Genomic DNA, 21,827 nt, shown 5'->3' with positions numbered 1-21,827 from the left:
AGCTCTGCTGGAAAGTAAATGAACCAAGAAAATTCTGTCCTCAAGTTGAGATAGTTGGTGTATGAAAAATGTTGTGGGATTTTTTGTTCGCTGACGTTTATTTTGTCATATTTTAGGAGTTCTTAATGTGCTAGTGGCTTTTTTGACTACAAATTCAGCTGATAATTTTTATTTTTATGTGCATATATGTGGGAGAGGGAGAGACAGTGAGGGTAGTGCTGGAAATCAGGCAAAGATTTGCATTCCTGAACAGTTGATAGTTACATTAAATAATATTTTCCAAAGGCATTGGGTCCAGTGAGGGATACTTCAGGTGATATTACACAGTAGTGGTTCTGCATTTCCAGTAACCTGCTCATTTATTTCAAAGGATGTAAAGCATTTTGGAGATTAAGTAGCTGTTTTATTCTCTTCAGTGACAGTGTATTTTTGTACTGCCAGTGCTCACTGAAGTCAATGGGGCTAGCAGTGAAACGAAAGGTCAGTCCAATTGTGCATGAGCTTCCTTGAACATTTAGTCATTTCTCTGAAAATTAGTCTTCCCGCATCCCAGTGCTGGGTGTTGAAGAACAAAATCCTATCCTAAATTTGGATTTATTGCTGGAAAAAATATTATTGCTGCACTTTAGAGTAGTATTCCTTAATGACATAATTGATAATATTCTTTTGTTAATATTGCCTGGTATTTTTGATGCAAATTTTAATGAAGGATACTGTAGGTGAAAAGCAGGTAAAAGAAGAAAATACTGTAAGGAGGTTCAAAAAAACCCACATGCTAGAAAAAGAAGGGTTATAGAGAGTCAACAAAGTCAGACCTCACATCGGTGGGTCCCATTCTCTCTGGGCAGCATGGTTGGACAGGGATAATCCAGTGATGGCTTCTGTCTTGAAGTAGTATGGCCCCAGCCATGGCCACGCTACCAGCACCTACCTCCTTTAAGAGGGTCTTTTAGGGGCAGTGTCTGCCTGTTCACAGTACTCAGAATACCCAGCCAGTCAATTTTTTGAGGGTATGAACTTTATAAGTGCTGGTTTTCCTTTCAGGTCTACAAAAATGCAAGGCTTTGTGCTCTTGTGTAATCTTGCAGGCTGTGTATGCTGAGTTGTCCGCATTTTTTTTTTTTTTTAATGTAAAGAATTGTAGTGAGATTGCTTGCAATAATACCACAGTTAGGGGAGAGCTGAGTTCCCTCAGAGAGTTGATATGATTGCTCTGTGATTCTCTCCACCTTCACTGAATATTCTAGAAAATATTCCAAATGAATTAAAAATGATGAACTGTTTTACCATAAGGAAAGAGATGTGAAGCCCATATTCTGCTGAAAAACTTGAAACTGCAGTTATACCTCCACAAAAGGACCTTGGAAACAGTTGTTTAAATAGAATTTGAGGTTTTGTTGCCAAATACTACTTGTTGTCTTGACTTTTATTCTAAGCCTGTGAAATATTGGACAGTGATATGTACTTTGACAGAATGTTTGTTTGATAGAAACATTAATTTCACTATGTTCACAGTATTAGAAATTAGGACATTCTAAAATGATGACAATTGTATGCTGTAATGAACATTTTTCTTTTTGCTGTTTGTATGTAAAATAGCATAGGAAGAAAAGACAGACACCAGGGTTTGTTTTGGCATGCTACAAGCTACATTTCTTGACCTGAAAACATCAGAATAATCTGATGATAAGGATGTGAGTGTTGATGATAGAGTCCGATCAGTGTATAAAGAGGTTTTGAAGTTCTTTTTTTCTGTGGTCTTGGTTTCTTTCATTTCTTCTATCAAAGTGGTGTTTGGGGCCTCAAATAAAGAGCAAACTAGTTGTAGTCCCCAAAGCAAGCCCAAATAAGGTATTCATCTTAGGTGCCTCTCATATAACTTAGAGAGAGAGGCACTGAAATTGTAAGGAGCTGGGAACTGCAGATGAAACAATCTAAATCAAAATAATTTTGAGAAAAACTATGAAGAAGATCCCTTGGATAAAACCGTGGATCTGCTGAAGACCCCGTTCCTCTAGTTTCTGTTTGGATGTGGATAGAGATGTTAGTGAGGATTTTCACCTTGTTGGATTTGCACAGCACAGGCATAGGCTTGGGAGTATGCACACGTTAACGGTCAGGGCTGATCTGATTGATGATTTCTTTATCAGTCAGAGGGATGTATGAGTCTTAATTTTTGCAAAATAATGAAGACTGAATGGGGATCTTGTTACAGTAAACAAACTAGGATTGAATGACCGTAACTTGGTTCATTTTAAAAATGATGAAAGAATAAAGAAAAATTGGTTTGTGGCTTAGGTCTTGATTACAAAAATGGAAAATCTTGACAGACTAGTGAGGCTGAGGGATATGAAAGTGGCAGAGCTTGATTTTCCTGGAATGAAAGATGCTGATGCTTTCTGAACCCCCCCAAAGAAGGAAGGGAACTGCCTGAAGAAGGATACAAGAACTAATTGGAAAATCTTCAGGCAGTGGAGAAGAGCCAGCTGACCTTGCTGATTTGTAAAGATTTTTATCACGCTTGTCTTGGCTACATTCTACTAAAACCTAATCACATTGGGTATTCTTACAGGGATCTAAGTAACTTTTGTATTGTCCTGCAGTCATCTGATGACGAGGTTTTTTTTTGGTGGACATGGATCTTACTTTGTCTTGACATCTTCATCCATCCATCCTCAATTTGAAGCAAACAGTACATATCTAAGTTTTTTAATATGACCACACTTGCCTTGTGAGTAGACTTTTATGGCTGCACATGGGTTGCTGTGTGGTAAACCTTTTGTGGAAATGCTGACTGCTTTAGCAATTAGCTTTTCTTTCTTCCTTTTATTTCCATCCCCTGTGCCTGATTTCTTTAATGATAGATTTATGTGGTTGTGGTGCTTCCTACCTAATATTAAAATATTAGTTATTTTTTTGGTATGCATTTTGGGTGTGTGTGTGTGTTTGGGGGGGGGGGGGTTGTTGTGTTTTGTTTTTTTTTTCTTTGAAATTACAGCTGTTTCCATCTCCTGCAAGCACCCAGTCTGCACCAACTGAACTGGAGAAGTGCAACTGCATCCTGTTAGCCACAAGAAAGCATTCCTGGAAGTGTGGTGCTCAGCGAGTTGGTGGATAGCATAGCGGTTTCTCACGTCTGGTTGGTGTCATAGAGAGGCAATGTGTGCAGAGGCTTATATATATGTCACTTATGTCACAGAGGGTGCAAGGCAAGATCTTTGGGTTGGCCAGCTGGCATTTTAGTGACTGTAAGACAAGTGGCAGGGCAGGATATTGAATGATTGGAAACAGGACTCTGAAATGGTGGGTGGAGAAGCAAGGGAAATGCTGCATGGGGAAAAAGCATTTGTGTCTTGTGCCACAAGTGAGGCAGGTTTGGGATTAGTTTCAGGCAGGGAGGGCATAGATCATAACTCTGGAAGCTAGAGAGAGCTATAAAATCTTTATTTTGAGAGTTTACTGCATCATGCCAATGTCTTAATGCTTCCTGTCTTTCTCCACGCTTGCAAAGGTCCACTTACATGGCCCGTTAGCTTTCGGTTATGTGTGTCTTGAGGAGGAATGTTTTCTTCCAGACCTTAGTACACAGGCTTCAGTTTAAATTCTGTTGTGAATTTTCTTGCTGTTGTGGAAGGTAAAACTACATAAAAACTAAAAAGCCAATCACACAACAAAAAATCCACTCTTAAGTAGAAGATTAAATTATTAGATTCGTTAAAAAATGGAAAATGTCTTGTGAGCTATAGGACACTGGGCCTCTCACTTTTCAACTGAGAGAACCAACAGCTAGGAACAGATTTAATGTGCTATTCTGGGTGAGGTTGTACTGGTTTGCTTCTAACATGTGTTGCATTAAACTGCACTTAGTCTTGTGCTTGCCAAGGAATGTGACTAGGTTAGCAAACTGCTTTCATTATCAATCAGGAGTCAAATGATCCAGAAGAGGAACACAGAGTTCCCAGTGAAGGATCATTGGAAGCAGGACAGTTTTGCTAATCAGATTCCTTCTTTTTTATTGTATTTTATTTTTTCACATCAGTATAATTCTGCATACAAATGTATTTGGGCAGAGTGTGTCAAACAGTACAAATCATTGTTATGATACATTAATCAAGGGCATGGAAGAACAGCTCTGGGAGGGAAGATTCCCCTGTCTTAACGTAAGCTTTGATCTGCAGTTTCTTGGTCATCTCATCTCCTTCTGTGAGGACTTCTGATCCAAGAAGGTGTAGAATTTGCTATCTTCTGGCCCTGGCAGTTCTCATACAGTGAAACGTGTCAAAAGATGTGAGATGCCATGGCTAAAGTCCTGGATAAAAGTATTTATGGGCACACCCTTTTAACGTTTCCTTCCCTTGCCCTGCCCTGCCCACCCCCCTGCCAAGCTATACTTTAGTGCAATTAAAAAGTTAGAAATGGTAGTGATTAGAATCTCGATGCAACTTAAAAATCGTATCTTCATTCATCCTTGGAAATCTATTTTATATGTCATGTTCTTATCCCTGAGAAGTGATGGAAGCCTCTATATCCTTGAATGTTTGGGGGAATAATTGCACTGTAGGGAATTAACGTCCACTTGTAGGCAGTGAACAAAAAATAAATGGCATCAATGTCCTTTTGTTGTTCTAGCTAAGCTATATATATTCAAATGCTTGTGAATTTTCATTCTGCAATCCCCCTTGTGAGTCCAGCTCCCCGTGCCTCTGCCTTGCAACCCCCTGTACTGTCCCTTCCCCTCTGCTGCAGCGCTGGGCTGACTGCCTGCAGTTCTGACTCCATCTTCCTGATGGGTGCTCAACAGATCCTCAGTCTGAGCCCTGGGAGTACAGAAGGAAAAGAAAGAGTAGCCTTATGGTCAAGGTACTAGACTGAAACTTAGATTTTTATACACTTTGTCAGACTTGTTTTGTTCTAGTGCTTGGAAGTCCCTTAGGGAATGGTTGACAAAAGGTGTTTTGTCTCTTAATTAACATTTGAAATCAATGGGAGATTGTATGTCTAAATATCCATGTGAGTTTTATCCTGTATAATTGTATATATATTATATAATATAATATATATTATGTTTGTTTACTGTCTACAAAGGAGAGAACAATACTTTCCTACCTCATAGGAACTGTGAGGGAGCAAAAGGAGGGGTAGCTGTTATTCAGAAGCATCTCTATCCTGAATATAAGAGGGAGGTGCTCTGTATTTATCCTCATGTCTCCTGAACCTTCTTCCCTGATAACATCTCCTTGAGTAGATAATTTGCTCTTCCTAATATGTGTACACTTATTTATGTATGCACACATTTTCTTATACACACACACATATATAGGAATGTATATATAATATATATTAAACATTATTTTTATACTTCATATAGTAGTTTCAATCTATAAAAATATTTTTATCTTAAGTGAAATACTTTATTTATTTTATGTAACCCACTGCTTTAAATTCAATCAATTAATTTTTTGTTAGGGCTGGGCCATAAACATCTGCAGGCTGTAGAAAGATGTTGGTGTTCTGCCCAGGGTTAGCAGTTGCTGTGCTAAGGTCGTTCCTCACCATCCATGCAGCTTATGTCCTGACTATTTATGATTAATAAAATGCTGGTCCCTTGGCTGCTTCTATTCACCTGTGTTAAATCTGGATGGATGGATGGATCTGAACTGCAACCATTGCTAGGTAGAAAACAGCTTGCTAACATACAGTTTAAGGGAAGAAACAAACAATTTACCTATGGTTGAAAGGGCACAGATAAGAAGGTAAATAAATTCGGAATAAAATGGTCCCTAAACATTCTTCTCCTGCCTCACAGACATTTGCGAAGTGATTTGAGATCATTTATACAGACATCACAATATCCTTGCAAAACTCTTCTCAAATTTTCTTCCAAACAGAAAACAAATTTTAATGTGAATCGTTTCTGTGTAGGGGGTCATGTTTCTTAGGCTCACAGAATGCTTTGCTCACTAGCAGTCACTCTGATTTGTCTTTAAGATTAGTAATTTTTTTTTTCAATTAAAACAGAATGTAAAAATATTGCCCAATTAGAAAACATTATTGTGTGGTTATAAGTACCCTGGAATGTACTTATCCACTGGGAGCATGCAGATGTCTGTTGGAATTTAATTTCTCTGCAGCACATTGGGGGTGGGGACAGAGGAGAAGTAGCCAGAAAATGATGGTTGCTGCAGTAAATACCAGGCTTCTCCCAGTGACCTGCACTGACTGCAGAGCTTATTACATCTAACGTAAGCATAAAACATCTGTTCAGCAATGCTGTTCTCTGCCTGCTCTGTATTTGTACAGCAAGTTATGTGTTCCTGGCTGATGGTTGCCTGTTGTGGGGAGTCATGAAGAAAAGGGGGTGTCGCATTTAAAGCTTATTGTAAGAAAGATGTTATGAAATACCTGCAAGGCAGCCCTGCCCATTAAGCAGTGGCAACCTTGCTTCACCTCTGTGGCTTGGTCCCTTCCGAGCTCCAGAGCCGTACGTGTGCAGGCCAGCAGGAATCTTGTGGATGGATGGTGTAGCCTGTAGCAGGCAGCAGGGATGGTGAATAAGGCTGTTGTTTCAGACAGCTAACTTTAGAGTCACCCAAGGGCGTGTTTTATTTGAGGGTTCCTACAAAGTCAGTCTGTGTTGTCTGGTGGTGATGCCCTGCAATAAGGCAGAGGTGGTGAACCTTGCGCTCTCGATCTAGCATTTTCTTCCTCGGAGCACAGTGCTGCTGCTGGTATGTGGCGTGCGCTGTCCTTGATCCGGGCCATCGGAGGTGAATCCAGGGCACTGCCTTCAGCAGCTTGTGACTTTGCTTGATTTCAGTCATTGTGAACAAAGCTGACACCTCCACTGAGGTGGCTTTTGCCTGAACGTGGTGCAGCAGCACTAGTCACCTGTGCTTTGCCGTAGCTCTTACCCCATCGGGCTCCAGAGCTGCAGTGAGTGCATCTGCACAGCGTGTTGGCCCTTGTGGGGGCAGCTCCCCAGAAGTGATGGGTCTGTATAACCCAGCAATTCCTGGTCTGGTTGTACCCGGTGTGGTTTGATTGACGCCCTTACAACCCAACCAGCTGCCTGGCGCCCGGCTCCGAACGGTGGGCAGGTAACAGCGGCATGAGTAAAGTACAGAGCTGTTTGAGGTCACCACTGTTCTTATATCTAGTTTGCAAGCTCTGTAGGCTGTTAGATACAGGAAGAAAATGTTTCTTTGTCAAGGGATGTTTTACATTCTAAACAACACCTTGTTTGGGTGGTTTGTGAGGTGTTTTTGTGGTTGATTTTTTTTTAATGTAGTGTTTCTGAAGGAGATCCTGGCAATAAATAGGAGCCACCAGCCTGAGGAGTTCTTTTGTATCGATGCTTTTGAGTCTGTGCCTGTGGTAGCATATTTCCTATGGAAGTAGCTGTGATAGGATTATTCACACTTCAGATAAAATGTATTTATTTTATTAGCAGCAGCTTCAGTATCTCCAATTTTCAGCACTTGGTGAAGATGCAGAATTTGCTTTTTTGCTAGAAAGCCTTCACGTGTGTTTCCATGTGTGGATCTTGTTTCCATGGCATCAACCTTTAAGCTTGAGAAGTATTGGTCGGAGCATTAGCCAGTGAATAGGCGTTAGGAACCAGCCCTGCTCCGTGTAGGGCTCTGACTTGCAGTGAGGATAATAATACGGGATATGGCGATGATTTATGCATTTTATCAGTCAGGGCTTAAGGCTTTGCCTGTCTGTAATATTGTGGAAAAGACACGGTGCAGTCCTGCTAGTGCTCTTGCAAAGGCATTGCTTTTCCTGCTGCTTTGTTTTGATTTTTCTGAAGAGGAGGCCATGCTGGAGTGGGCTGTGACTTGAATTATTTTGTCTTACTTGCCATTGTTGTGTTAGGATGGCATTGACTAAATGTTTTCATGTCACAGCTGTGGAGTGGGTACATCCTGAGTAGCAGTGTTTATCTGTAACACAATTGCTGGGGCAAGTCTGTGTGTCAGTCTTGGGTACCTTTTCCAGTAAATGCTCAAGCACAGTGAGCTGAGTACAAGGACTGTTTTGTTAACTTCTATGGTTTTATGTTTTGTAGACATTGACATGGTTGTAGCACTTTCTCTGGCCATAAAAAATATAGTTATGCAGGCACAAAACCATATAAAATTTTGATGGTATGGACTTACATTTTAAAAATATATTTGAGCATATACTTCTGCTTTATATTTTATCATTGCAAATATACATTTAAGACATAGAATAATGTGTTTATTAATTTTCACCAGCTCACTAGTACGTCTAATGGCCAAGGAGCTGCAAGAGAATGAACCAGATATAGGATTTTGAGGGGATTACTTCTGCTTCAATTTAAAACTTGAGATTTAATTTAAAACACTCTGCAGAGTAACCTTGTGTAAGGTGATGTCTGTCTTATGTCAGATGATTGTGCCGGCAGTGACCTTGCAAAAGAATTCAACGGGAGAGAGAAGCCCTTGCAGTAGGGCAGTGGGCTGCTCTTGGTACTTGTGTTACCATTATTTGTGAAGAATGTATGAAAGCTTAGGGCGTGATACTACGTGATATATGCTAAAGCAACTTAAACATCTGACATGTTCACAGCAGCTGCAAAAAAGAAAGAAAAATACACTGACTATGAGTTTGCTTTGAAAAGAAATTCATAACGGCTTCCATCACTAATGAGGTTGAGAGAAAATGTTTGCATTGGGTTCTTTTTTTTTTTTTTTTTTTTTTTTTCCCCTGCAGCTTTTAAAAGTTAAACCAGCCTGCTGCTAATAGAAGAGTTGAGTCCTAGGGTATTTTTTCTCCATTCTAGACAATTGACCATAGGGATCGTATCACTTCAGGTTTATCATACTGAGCCTGTATACTTTGTGCAGGTCTTCAGGGATCATCTGAAAAAACAGTATAGATAAGAGAAATGGAGATCTTCATCGCCCGTTTGATTCCCAGCTGCATCTATACAGCCCTGATCTTGCAAAGGCTGCATTTCTCTATGCCCGTGAATAGTTTTATTGAATCCTGTGGATGTTGTCAAGGGTGTGATGCTTTTGCAGAATTGTGGCCAGTCTTGCTCCTAAGGATTGACATGTCACTGGTGACTGCATTTTGAAAAGAAAACGCTTGTTTATGAACAAAACAAACAAATGTACTCCCCTGTCACTAGGCCCCTAAGTGAGGCTACAAATAAAATTTTGTTTAAAAGTGAGAACACCTCAACCTTGAATTTGCATCCTACAAACTGTTATTGTTTGTTTCAGGTTAATTTTTAATTTCCTGTTATAATTGTGGTTGCCTTCCTACTGGTAAGTGGGTTCTTTTTTATTCATTCATACTTCTTTTTCAGATCGCATGTGGGTCAGAGCATAATCTGGCAGTAGTTGGTAAGTAGCTTAATTTTATATCCTCTCACATTTTTTTCATTTATAAGTAGCACAAGATGAAAGAAAAAGGTGCACCTCAAACATACTGAAGGTCATTGTGTGCTGCTGAAAAGAGGAAAGTAACTATAGATGTGGAGGTAAGAAGAGAAACTAGTGGTGTAAGTGATGATGATGAAGAGATGCCATTGTTGACCAGCCTCTGTAAGGAGAGAGGGCTTGATGCACATAACAGCAAAAATACATTTGCAGAGTGCTGCAGCCTGTTTTAGACTGGAGCTACTGCAGCAATTCAAGCTGTAGATTCAGAGTAGCATCTAAGCTTGAAGCTGGTCAAAAGTATCTTTGTTTAATGTGGAAATTTTCAGTGAAAAAAAAAATCCTGGGTCTTTTGTTGTTCGAAGCTTGGAAAATCTTCAAGATGTCAGTCAGTGGTAGTCAGGTTCTTCAGTGCATCTTAGTGTCATGCAGCTATTGTAATAATGATGAAAGTACTAGGAAGCTAATGGTCGTGGAAAAATTGAGTTTTGTGTACTGATTCCAGGAACAATCAGATTGTGGCTTTCCTGTTATGCGTTGATAACTGAAGTTTGATATATGATTGCTATTGTTTACAATTACATGTTTAAGAACATTTTTAACTGTAGCTTTTCAGGTGCTTTGTAAAGGAGGTCAGCATAATTATACCCCCATTAATACACAGGGTGAAAGAGGTGAAGAAAGGAATTCTGTGCTAATCAGAGTGAAAATGAAACAGTCTTCTAAGTTTCAGTCCAGCACTCCATCCACATAGACATTTTTGATGGCCATGACTGATGCATTGAGACGTTAAGAATTTCCTTGATTTTTCTTAAGTATGGTATGGCAGGTGTGGCGAAACCAGCCTGCATTCGTTCTAATTTTTAAGGTATTTACTTGAGCTTGGTGTCTTACATGTTTCATTACATGGCCACAGAGGTGGTATATGTAGTGTATTTCCATATATACTGTATTATATTTTCTAATTACCCTTCTACAATTAAGCCTTGTAGCAAACTTGTTAAGTTCTGCTAGTTTATGGCAGGATTTAAGAAAAGATTTTTCCCTTTACCTTCCCCCTACTTGTTCAGTGTCACATGCCTGTATTAATTGTCAGGCTGGTGCTTCTGAATGTCGACTGAAGAGCAATCTGAAGAATCACATTGTGTTTCTTGCTGAATTGATGAAGTAAAAGTGTACTGCTAGCAGATTCCTCCAGTGTGCACGAAAGCAAAGCATTGAGTTTGAACAGCCTTCTGTCTCCTTATGTCCTTTTAAGCTTTCTGCGTTCTAGGCAGAAATCTCTGGAAAAAAGGGGAAAGAAATTCTAGAAGTTACAATAAATAATTGCATATGTAGAGAACATCATGTGCCTCTCTAAGCAGTGTGCTACACTCATTGAATTCAGTGAGAAAATTATCAATGCTGGAAACTACTTGATTTTATTTTAAGGACAACAGAGATGTGATGTTACTATTATTTTGAACTAAAGAACTAAGATACATTTTATTCCTGAAATTAATTTTAAACGTGCTTTTAGAAGGTTGACTTTTTAGAACATTTTGTTGTAGGATTTCTCTGATCACTTGTCACTTTTAGTTCAAAGCTGTCAGTGTTATATTCCTTAAAGAAATCACACAGATTTCTGTAAATATGTCGACTTAATTGTACAATTTTCTAATAACTTATCATTCAAGCAGAATTTATTTAGGACAACTTTATCATCAGTTTCTTAATTGGCAGATGCTTGAATGATTGGCTTTTAGACTGAAATAACTCAAACTCAATATGAAAGGTAAACTGAAAAGCAAGCCTTTAACAGTATGAATATTCAAGTCACTATTTCTGGTTGTATATATAAATGTGTGCTTTTTTTTTTTTTGTTGCATCGTCTTTTAAATAGAAACATTTTTAAGACAGAGAGGCTAGATTTATGATTCATTTCACAAATGCTGAAGTTGTGTTCCAGTCGTCTTGCTGATGATACAAACTGATTTGTAGGACTAGCAAGCAGTTAGTTTTTTCTTGTTACTTTATATAGTCTGCATCCATTTGTATGGTTCAGTTATTTGAATTCTCTTTTCTTGCTTTCTTCTACTGAAGTCAGTGCAAAATTTGGCTGTTGTCTTGACTGTGATGGCACTGACTTACTTTTCATGGGTAAATTGGAAGAAGTTCAGTTTTCATTTGTTCATGCAGTAAATGTTTGATATAAAGGAAAAGGAGGTGTGGGATGTCTCCAAATATACATACATTTCTGAACTTAATGAGTTAAAGTAATAAATAGCTCATGAAAAAGTGTAAATATCTTCACTTCTAGCTCATGGTGAAAACACATTTTTATGTTGGTTGAGGGTTGTCCTCTGATACTAATTCTAAAATTTGCAAGTGTTGTAATATTTTCCATGTTTGTATGACCTTTCACTTGAAAATGAAAATCCTCACCTAATAAGAAAAACCCTTGCACTTTTCACCTCAATCAAGGATTAATCATCATGGGAGACAGCCTACTTTTGAATGAAAAAAATGAGTAGTTATTTAAGAAATGTTGTATAACATCTCATATCTGAAAAACATCTTCCAACGCTGAAAGCTGTGTATGTACTTACTGAGCACACCAAAGGCTGGCTTTTCAACCTGAGTATGATAGCTGTGCTGTGTAGTGCTGAATTTCATGATATTAAGACAGTCTTTGAATGATTGAAATGCATAATGGAACTAAATCACTATGACAAAGTTGAGCTTTTCCAGGTTTGGGAGTCTATAGTGTTTTCAGCACTGAAAAAGAAAGCAAGTTGTATTCTTACCCATATGATTAAAACCGGTATTTATAGAGAAGGCTCTTATCAGGTTCCTACCCACTAAGACTTTGATCTTCCTTTTTTTTTTTTTTTTTTTTTTTTTTAAAAAAAAAGAGAATAGTTATCCTTTAAAAGCATGCTTAGTGTGCCACATGCAGCTCACGCAATGCTACAACTTAAATAATCAAGCAATACTCACCATGCAGAAGCAGAGTTGCTATAAAACATATGCATGTCTTGACTGTGCTGCAAACACAGGACAAAGGACAGAATGCCTTGAAGAGCCTCCAAATGTCTATTTAAAAAAAAACTATACCCAGAAATGTTATTGAAGTCTCCTTGAAGTAGTTTAAAAAAAAAAAAAAAATCATTACAAGTATGACACTTCTATAGTCTGCCTCCCCCAAACCTTTGTAAAGCATAGTATTCCTTTTTGGTCTTGCTTTTAGTCATTTTCTCAACCTGTATAAACCAGTAAGTCTTCTAAAAGAAAGATACTGGGGGATGTATAGGGAGAACTGCTTATTTTAAAAGCTTATTAGCTTCATTGAAGTCCATCTTTACAGCAGCCTTCAAAGGGGAATTTGGGTCCCCTTGACTGTAAGCAGTTATTTCTTACCTGGTCTGTGCATGCCTACAATAGTGCAGTGGCTGATAGCAAATCTAATTGGTGATTTTTCTGTTAATGTGACAGATAACTGGGAGACTTTAAATATTTTTGTATGTTTGGAAGAGAAAGACATGGACCTTTCAAGTAAACATTTTCTGGTATGGCGTTTTGAAGGGGAAGGGTTTAGACATGTGGGTGCTTCAAATAGTGCAAATGCCTTTTGCTTACACTTTGATAGTTTGAATCCTGGCTTCTGCTCAGAGCTATGTTATTTTCTTCCATGGAGGATTTAAAACCTCCTTCAGTGAGATAATTCCACAAATTCTGGCTTTGGTACTGCTGTGTCGTGACCCACACCACAGGAGTGCTCAGTGTGGGTGGCAGTGGTGCAGCAACGTTTACAAGAAGAAATTGGGCTTTGTGATTACTGTTGAGCAGGTACTCCCTTGATACTTGTCTCTGTCTCCTTTGGACTTTCTTCTTTGCTAGCTAGCTACTTAGGGCTGCATTTTCCCTGTGAGCAGTGGTAACAGAGAGGGCACGGTGTAATTAATGTTACAACAAAAAAAAACCCCAAAACCAAAGCGCCCAGTCTGACCGCTTAGTCATAAGCGTGTTTTGCTCATGGAAGCAGAAGTCACACATGAGGAGACAAGTCCCTGTCTGATCACCCTGAGCCCCCTTTCAGTGTGTTCAGTTTTTATACATTTTTAAAATAACTTCTCCGCTTTCTGCTAAATAATAGGCCTTTCCAGAAAAGGGTTAATTTTGTCTGCTATTGCCTTTTTTGTTGGCTGTATTTTAGAATGTGTGATCTGTTTCAAGATTCTTTGTGCCTCCTGTGCTGCAACCACTGCTGTAAATATCATGACATGGACTTTCACATCCCTCTGAGGCTGCAATTCATCCAGTTGGAGAGTAAACAGCAATAATTTAATGGAAGAGCAGTCCTTGGTGAAGAAAGAATAGTCTTTGTAGAAGAAATTAGGATAAAATATCCCTCCACTCAAATGGCAGGTTGTGCTTCAAATGCTCTGAAATAAAGTGTGCAGTAGTGTTAGAGGGGCGGTAACAGAATTATTATTCTGTGATCTATTAAAGTTTGCTCTTTATGTTCTTATGATGGAAGAACATAGCAGTTATGAGCTGGAACACGAATGCAATCAATGTGATCCCAACCTTAGGGAGCTGGTGAAACATATCCTAAAATGGTGGGGTTAATGGCATCCCAGACACTTGGTTCCACATTTTGTAATGAGTAAGCTGAAGAGGGAGCCACTACCTCTTCATTAATGAGGCTGTGTTCTTTTAGTGAAATTCCAAGATTCCAACTAAATTATTGTATGAAACATCAGGAGAGGAAGTCCTGTAACCGATGACGAAAGGCGCATTTCTGTGGCAGAGTGGGCACCAGAGGGGAGAGGAGACTGTGCAGGCTGATGGACAGATCTCTCTGTTATGCTGACAGTATTATTTAGATGTTCACAGCAGCCCTACAAAGCGGCAGATGTAGTCATGCGTCTGACATTCAGTCCCAGGGGACTCGGCAGTCTGTCATAAAGAGAAAAATCATAAATTCTCTTTCTTTCTTTTCATATTGCTGTAGTATTTGGAGGAATCTTCAGCATACGCAGTGGAGGGCACTGGTGTTCAGCAAGGAGCCTCAGTCTGCTAGTCTATTCCTTTATTTATTATGCATGAAAAATCCCAGTGCAGCCAGGGTCTCTATTGTAAAGATTTTCTGGCAGACCAGCATGGAGTCATGTTGCAGCATGCTGTCTCTTTGCATTGCAGCACTAATCGCATTCTCTGCTTATTAAAGGGTACCTGGCAGGACTTCGAGTAACCATCGCTGTTGTCATTTTCATGGGGGTTATATGTCGGCCTCCTAAATTTGTTCTCTGGCAGAGCCATTTTGTATGTCATTTAGCTCTTAATGTGGTTTTGACTGTTAAAATAGCTCTTTGAAATATAAACTGCTTTGGTTATATTCATTGTAAAAAAACCAGCCTTGCTCATATCGTTGACTGAGCACCTGTCTGAGTGCTTTTTACATAACTAGATGCAGATCTGACATCACAGTTTTTCTGTCATGTTTAGATACAGTGAGCCCTAACAGTGCGATTCAAATGTCTTTTTGCTTTGTGTTTCTTTTCCATAGACTATTTCATGCTCCAGGCAAACTAATTGTTCCTCTGGTAAGATAGAAGCTGGAAGTGAATTACAAATGTCTGATTTTTTTTTGTTATTTTCAGCAAGTTACCCTCACAAAATCTGATCCTCTGATCTCTTTAAGCTTCTTTTCCAAGGGCTAATGGAAAACCCAGCTGCCAAGTACTTTATGAATTTGTGGGTGTAAGGTGATGAGAAGAGAAATGAGGAGATGCTAATTTGAGCATTTGCAGAAGCCTTCTGATGGGGCTAAAAAAAATTTTGTATCAACCAAATTGTCTAAAGACTGTGACCACTGGTTATAGTAAAGGGAGGATATTTTGCTGTCACAAGAAAAAATGGGATTGCATTGACCCCCTAGAAAGAAACTCCAGAGTTTAGGATAAGATCTGGCACTACTGTATCTTCTATGACAAAAATGAAGTCTAGATTTTACAGCTACCAGGCTTTGTCACTGTACTGATGCATGTTTCAGGCATTTGGACTCTGCAGAATGCTTTGTTCATCTTCCTCTTTTCTCTGACTTGTCAGTTTAGGCTGTGAAATCTTTGGAATAAAACCTGCCTCTTAATGTATTTTAGCACTGCCTAGCATAATGGGACCTCTTTTTTTTTTTTTTTTAATACTGCATTGCAACTAAGAATAGTTGCAATCACTTTCCTTCCGCTTAGAGAGGCAGTTTTTAACTATAATTAATCTTGGTGTGTATGTGTCTATCTTAATTTATATAATTTAGCATATAAACAGGTAATAATGCAGTGCTTGTCATATTGTTTACAGTGTGGTTTCCTGTCATTACCAGATACAGAGCTGCTTAGGCTCTGAAGATAAAAGTTGTTATTTTTCTGTATAAAAAGCTCACAGTTCTTGTAAAATTTTTAATTGAACTTTATGTATTACCATGGCATTAGCTTATAGTTTGTCTGGACTTGAACTCTTGTGCACTAACTGTCACTATGTTTCCTGCAAGATGCCATATCTCATCTTCAGAGATAATTTTGCTACATCAAGAACCCTACAAAGATGGATAAGAGGCAAGCATGCAATATTAACCTCTGGTGAGAGCTAAAACCATCAAGCTGGAACTACGAGTGGCAGTCAGAAGAGACAATTTTCATAGGAAACTAGCAAACAACTAGCAGATGCTACCAAGCAAGAATTTAAATTGAAGTAGAATGAGTAGAGAGCACTCGCTTTTCTGTATTGGTGAAAATGAAAAGTCATTCCACTTAGTTTTAGGAAATTATGGAGGATGGGAAGACTCTTAAGTGTAGGAGCTGCAGTACAGATGCATGCAATCCTTTGTCAGAGGCTTGACTGGATGGACAGTAGGTATTTAGAAAACAGATTAGATTTTATCATATTTGTTTACTCGCAGTCTTTAAGTGGAGCAATTACTTTAAAGTAGAAGAAAAAAATCTATCCAATATATCTAAGGCATGTTTGTCTTAATTTTCAAGGAAGCAAACAAGAGTAACAAGAGTCACCCTTGCTCACCAAAGAGAGATTAAGTGACTGTTGGCTATAAAATGAAATAGAAGGAAGGACAAATGTCTGGCTTCAGGGAGTCATCTGGAGCACGTAGGAGAGATGCTCACCAAAGTAAAAGCACAAGACCAGCAAAGAACCTGAAAGCACCTGGAAATGCAACAAATTAAGGCTTTGGTACTGTCCTACTGAGCAAGCTGTGCTGATAATTCTGGGTTCTGTACATGTAACAGCCTCAACCCTTAAGCTTCTAAGTGTATTGTTGAGTAGAAATCTTGCAATTTAGGAGTTGACAGAAGGGAAAGGTGGTTTTTATTTAGGAAGCTGGTGTGAAAGGTGTTCTTACCATGGCTCTCCAGGAGTGACTGTCTTGTTGTAGAGCCTTGGGCTGACACCCACATGTTTGTGTGTACTCACTATACAGCTCCTTTATGGAACACTAAGATATTTTTCTGTCAGTGCAGAAATAAATACGTGTGACCTAGCTTAGTTAGTTACACACTGTAAGTGAATAATCTCTGAAGTTTTTTTCTTCTGATATTTTGTGTGTTACTAACACCATCTTAAATACTCTGGGTAGCTTACTGCTTAATAAAAACATCTGAAGTAGGGACTTTCTGAACTTTGGAGATTGGCTTGACCATGAGTTGGGTTTTTTCACAAACACACATTTCATAGTCATCTTTGCTGCCCAGTTTTTGGATTTTACAATGCATTTTTGTCACATTCTTCAACTGCTCTTTCAGTTATGAAGGTCGTAAAAGTCTTTTAAAAACTAAAGCTGAAGCCAGAGATGCTGACAGTGACATAGGTCTGAGAGATGATGATGTAAGGATGATAGGAAATACTGCAAGGCTGGTGATGAAACAGGGGCCCTTCTCTGGCAATACACATATCCCTTGCATGGCTGTAATTGCACACGCTGAATGCATGCGTCAAAACAGGCTTCTTGAAGCTTTTGTAAACTGAGGTGAATGGGAAATTGTTCCTCCAGCTTTCCATAAGGGCAGATCCTCTCTTCCCACTTTAGGAGTTAGGACTTTGAACTTGAAGGTAGTGGAGATTGTAGTGGAGAAAAAATGAAGATAGCTGGCAAGCAAGATTGTTTTACTGACTAATAACAATGAAGAAGCCAGGCAAACTTGCAAGTGTGGAGCAAGCTTTCAGGGTAAGAATAAAGCATTTTATTAAAAAACACTGGCTTTAGAGAGGTGAGTATTTTTAAAAAAATAGGGTAAAAAAGTCAAACCAGAGATGAAAAGTTAGCATATTTGTAAAAAGTTACCTTTTACTTGTTCTTGCTTTTTGAACTTGTTTCACTCTTAACACTTCTTTATGGAAGGAAGATGACAAAGTAATTAAAATTAAAAATGCTTTTGAGACTCGTTTCACTATTGTGTTTTTTCCTGTGCTTTTTGTAGAGTCTTTGAGGATCAGCCAGGCTAAACCGTGACTTTTACTATTTCTAAGAAATGTCTTTGCCTTGTTTTATTTTTAGATTGTTGGGCTTATTTGAACAGCTGTACTGAACAGGGCTTTAAGAGACATTTAACACTCACAGTTGACATTACTTGTGGAGTGGTGAGAAAGGTTGATATATTCATGCTGATCAAGGAAATCAAACAGGAATCGGGTCAAGCATGTTATAGTTGTTTATGGCACAGTTTCAGACGTAACTGTAGTTAGCAGGAAGCTGAATGAAGTGTGACTACTGCTACATATAAAGGTCTTGGTGCCCATCAGTCTGAGGAGCAAAATTCCTGTATTGCTGATGTATTTGATTGTGGTCTCTAAACTTGCTCAGGATGGTAGCATACTTGTTAGTGTTCCTAAAACCAGAGAAACCCAGCCAACCACAACAGCAACACCACCACCCTCCCCTCCACCCCAAACTGTAGTGATTTTAGAAACAGTATGCTGAGTCCTTCTTGATAGATTTTTCAGATGAGATAGTGCCATTTTCCCTAGCTTAATAAGTGTTTTAGCTTACATACTCATCCCCTCTACAAATCTAATGGAATAATTACCTTGAGAAGAATCTATTGATTCTGGCTTAAATATTGCTTGTATATATTATAGCACTGATTTGCTAAATTAAATGTTTTCTAGGAAGGCCATAACATGATGCCAGCAATTCATGTTATAGGCTTAGCTCTCTTCTCTCTCCCTTTTGTGCAGATTTAGCCTCTTATTATATCCCTGCTCTGTAGCCTTCTATTTGAACAAATTACTAGATTACTATAAAGTGATTATGATGGGGAGCACCAGCCCAAGGCAATAGGTGAAGAGGGGAAACTGCCAAATCAGCTGATAAACACTGGATTTCATGTCCTCTTTAACTCAACTCTTATACATGGTAATATTCACTTGCTATTTGCCTTTCTATGTGGGCTGTTATGTGAGATTGAGGTTACACCCAGGGAGCCTGGCAACCATTTGTTCTTTTGTGCACCTTGTGTTGAAATACCTTCAGTCAGCTTATGTGATGCTGCACCACAGTGAAATTTCCAATGCTTATATCAGCTGTGAGAGTCACCTCCAGTGTTCTTTGTGAGCCTTCCTTTGGCCTTCCGAGACCTGGGTTCCTCTGGGGAACTTTGCAAAATGTAGCAGATTCTGAGTTTTGATATTGTGTGACCTGCGGTGCTAGTGACTTAAAAATCTATAAGCTGTTCACAAATCTTCTCTTAGTCACCTTGTAAAAGAGAATCAGACTGTTCTGTATCCCCCAGAGTGCCACTGTCAATGAAATGCAAGATGCAATCCTTTTCTGCTGAATGAAGGACATAAATGGCTAGAAGATTTCAGTTTATTTTTTTCAGTAGAAGAGGATTTCCGTCACTCAAGAACTTTGAATAGAAAGGATTCTGAACTTGATGAGCTTTCTCTTTTTTTAATTGTGGATGATGTTCAGAACAACTTAATAAAACATGAGGCAAGTCTTATATTAGGATACAGCATTAATCATCTCCCCTTCCCCTTCTTTAGGCACTTTGTTATTAATTTTTAAAAATATTTAACCCATTGTGACCTTGGTGACAAATCTGAGTTGCCAAGAGTTTGAACAAGTAAGCAGATGCTTTACTGTGAATGTTGTTGAAGATACTAAACTGGAGTTTGTCTTCTCTATGCCTTTGATTTCCAGTGACACCAGCTGCTATCTTCCTGAGTTGTGACATCTCAGATAATGGGCAGGATGACAAGCAACACAAATCCATGTAATAGTTTAATTCTGAGTAGGGAGCTCACTTGGCTTGAAAGGTACATTTGCTTTGGCTTACAAACTTCCTGGTTTTTCTCCCTGAACTGTTTCCTCCTGCATACTTTCCCTTGTACCCTTTTTTTCAGTTCCAAATATTACATGGTCTTTTAAAACTGAATGAGATGAAAGGTATATCTCTTAAAGCCCTGCAACATGTTCTTCTAGATGAGCACATGGGACACTTAGTGTGTGATATGTCAGTGGTGAAAGATGGATGTTTGCTCAAGGCGTAAGGACTGTTTTGCAGTGTAGCCTGCTGAATTTTCTTGTATTAAGAGAATCTTTGTAGCTGTTACATTTACCAACATGCCTTTTTTGTGATACTGATTTAATAGATTGAACTCCTGTAAAATAAATTAACTGGTTTTGATAGGAATAATTCGTAATTTGTTACTGTTCCCTACTGTTGTAATATAGTAGAGTAGATCAAATCTGTGACCTTTACTTCAGGGGGATTTCTGTAACTGAGCCCTCCAAATGGGATTATTTCAGAAATCACTGCTGCATGTGAATTCATCACGTTCAGCGTGAAGCAGACATTAATGTGCAGGATGATGTGTTATGTGTGACAAATTTGTATCATTCACTGGTTCTTTATGATGTAGACCCAGAGTATGGGTGATTCTGACCTTTACATAGTGGTAGACGTTTGCTCAGGCAAGAAAAGTAAGTACTTTGTTACTTTTGTACGAAGGAGGGAAAAAGTCTCACTAGTCTCTGTGCCCTGCCATGAGTTGTTGGACAGCCTTCTCACTGTCTGATTTGTGGTCACTGAATGTGACTTTAGTCTCCTCTATTACAGGATTTCTTGGTGGATAATGGAACGATTCATACTAGAGGCAACTTTTAGACATGTGTGTTTCACCTGGAGTCTTCCTTTAGCCCCAGTGTGCAGTTCTGTTCCCCTCCTGTAGAGGAACGCCAGGCAGGCAGCAGGCACCTGCAAGCCTCCCTGTGCCAGGATGGAGAGATACTCAGGGTTGTTAGTCTGTGCTGCTTTTTTTGGTCCATTTGGCCAATCATAACCTTAATGCTCATGTGAATTTTTTTCTGTAGGCCCAAAAGAGGAAAAAATGTTAAAGGTATCAGTATAGCCTTGCTGTTCTAAGACTACTCATACTATTTTTAAGTGCTTTTTTGGGGGGGCCCTGAGACTTGTTTTGCCACCTGCTGATGAAAGGAGGCAAGAATCCAAATATATTCTGCTTACATCCAAGCCTGATGTTGCCTGCCATTTACAGCAGGAGTAGTATGATGGTTTGCTGTCACTCATATGTCACTCAGATTCCTTCAGTCTTGATAGTACACTGTTGATCATGTTAACTGCAGGGCAAGATTCTTCCTAGGTAAATTCTGGATACCCTGAAATAAAAAAGCCTGAATGCTACTGTATAGACCTTGTAGATTTGTTGAGTAAAGAAGCAGCCACTTCAATTTTTTTAAGCACTGTAGTAAAGAAATCTTGTTCTGTTGACAAGTTCAGCATGAGTCTTGTGCAATAATTCTCTGTCTGCTTAGATCCTCCTCCTTCTCCCATCTGCCACCTTCTCACTCTAAGGAAAGGAAACTCCATTCTGTCAAAGCAAAGTGCCAATGAAAAATATGGAAAGACTTTTAAGAGCAGCTTTTGGATGAGACCATTCAGTGAAATCAAAACAAATGTAATCACTGCTCACTACAGTTTTGCCCTGTGTACATAGCAAAAGGTTAAGGGTAACACGTATTAAGATGTGGTCCCTCCAGTGAAGGAAGTAGAGTTGAAAAAAGCAGAAGAAAAAGAGGGAAGCAGAAAGGCAGAATCACTAATGCTCATGATCAGTGCTCCATGGCAACGTGTTCCTTGCGAGGTAAATAGTATAAATACCTATTAAGCAAAGGGATTCCCCATCAGGCAAATTAAATGCCAGAAATTGAACAAGAATGTAGTTGGTTTCTTCTCTCTAGAAATGTGGGTAGGTACTGTTGAAGTGTCATAATTGAAATGTATGATTTATAACTCCTCTGAAGTACGAGTTGTATCTCGTTTTGAAGTGTCCCACTTCAGAGGCTGTGTGTTTCTGTATGTTTACAGTTATTAGCTTTATTATGCTCTGTGAAGCTAT

At 39.0% G+C, this 21,827-nt stretch overlaps 1 protein-coding gene across 1 annotated transcript in view; it reads left to right on the top strand.

Annotated features, from left to right (window-relative positions):
• SERGEF (secretion regulating guanine nucleotide exchange factor) overlaps nt 1–21,827 on the top strand; it is a 155,739-nt gene that overhangs the window by 84,826 nt on the left and 49,086 nt on the right. The window contains 1 exon segment of the mRNA XM_026850170.1: nt 9,341–9,377. Within this exon segment, the coding sequence (XP_026705971.1) occupies nt 9,341–9,377 (37 nt within the window).

Source organism: Athene cunicularia, assembly GCF_003259725.1.
Source record: "Athene cunicularia isolate RWA chromosome 5 unlocalized genomic scaffold, athCun1 chr5_part2, whole genome shotgun sequence".
Taxonomy (NCBI): domain Eukaryota; kingdom Metazoa; phylum Chordata; class Aves; order Strigiformes; family Strigidae; genus Athene; species Athene cunicularia.
Note: the sequence above shows the minus strand (reverse complement) of the source record. Positions and strands in the feature narration are given on the sequence as shown.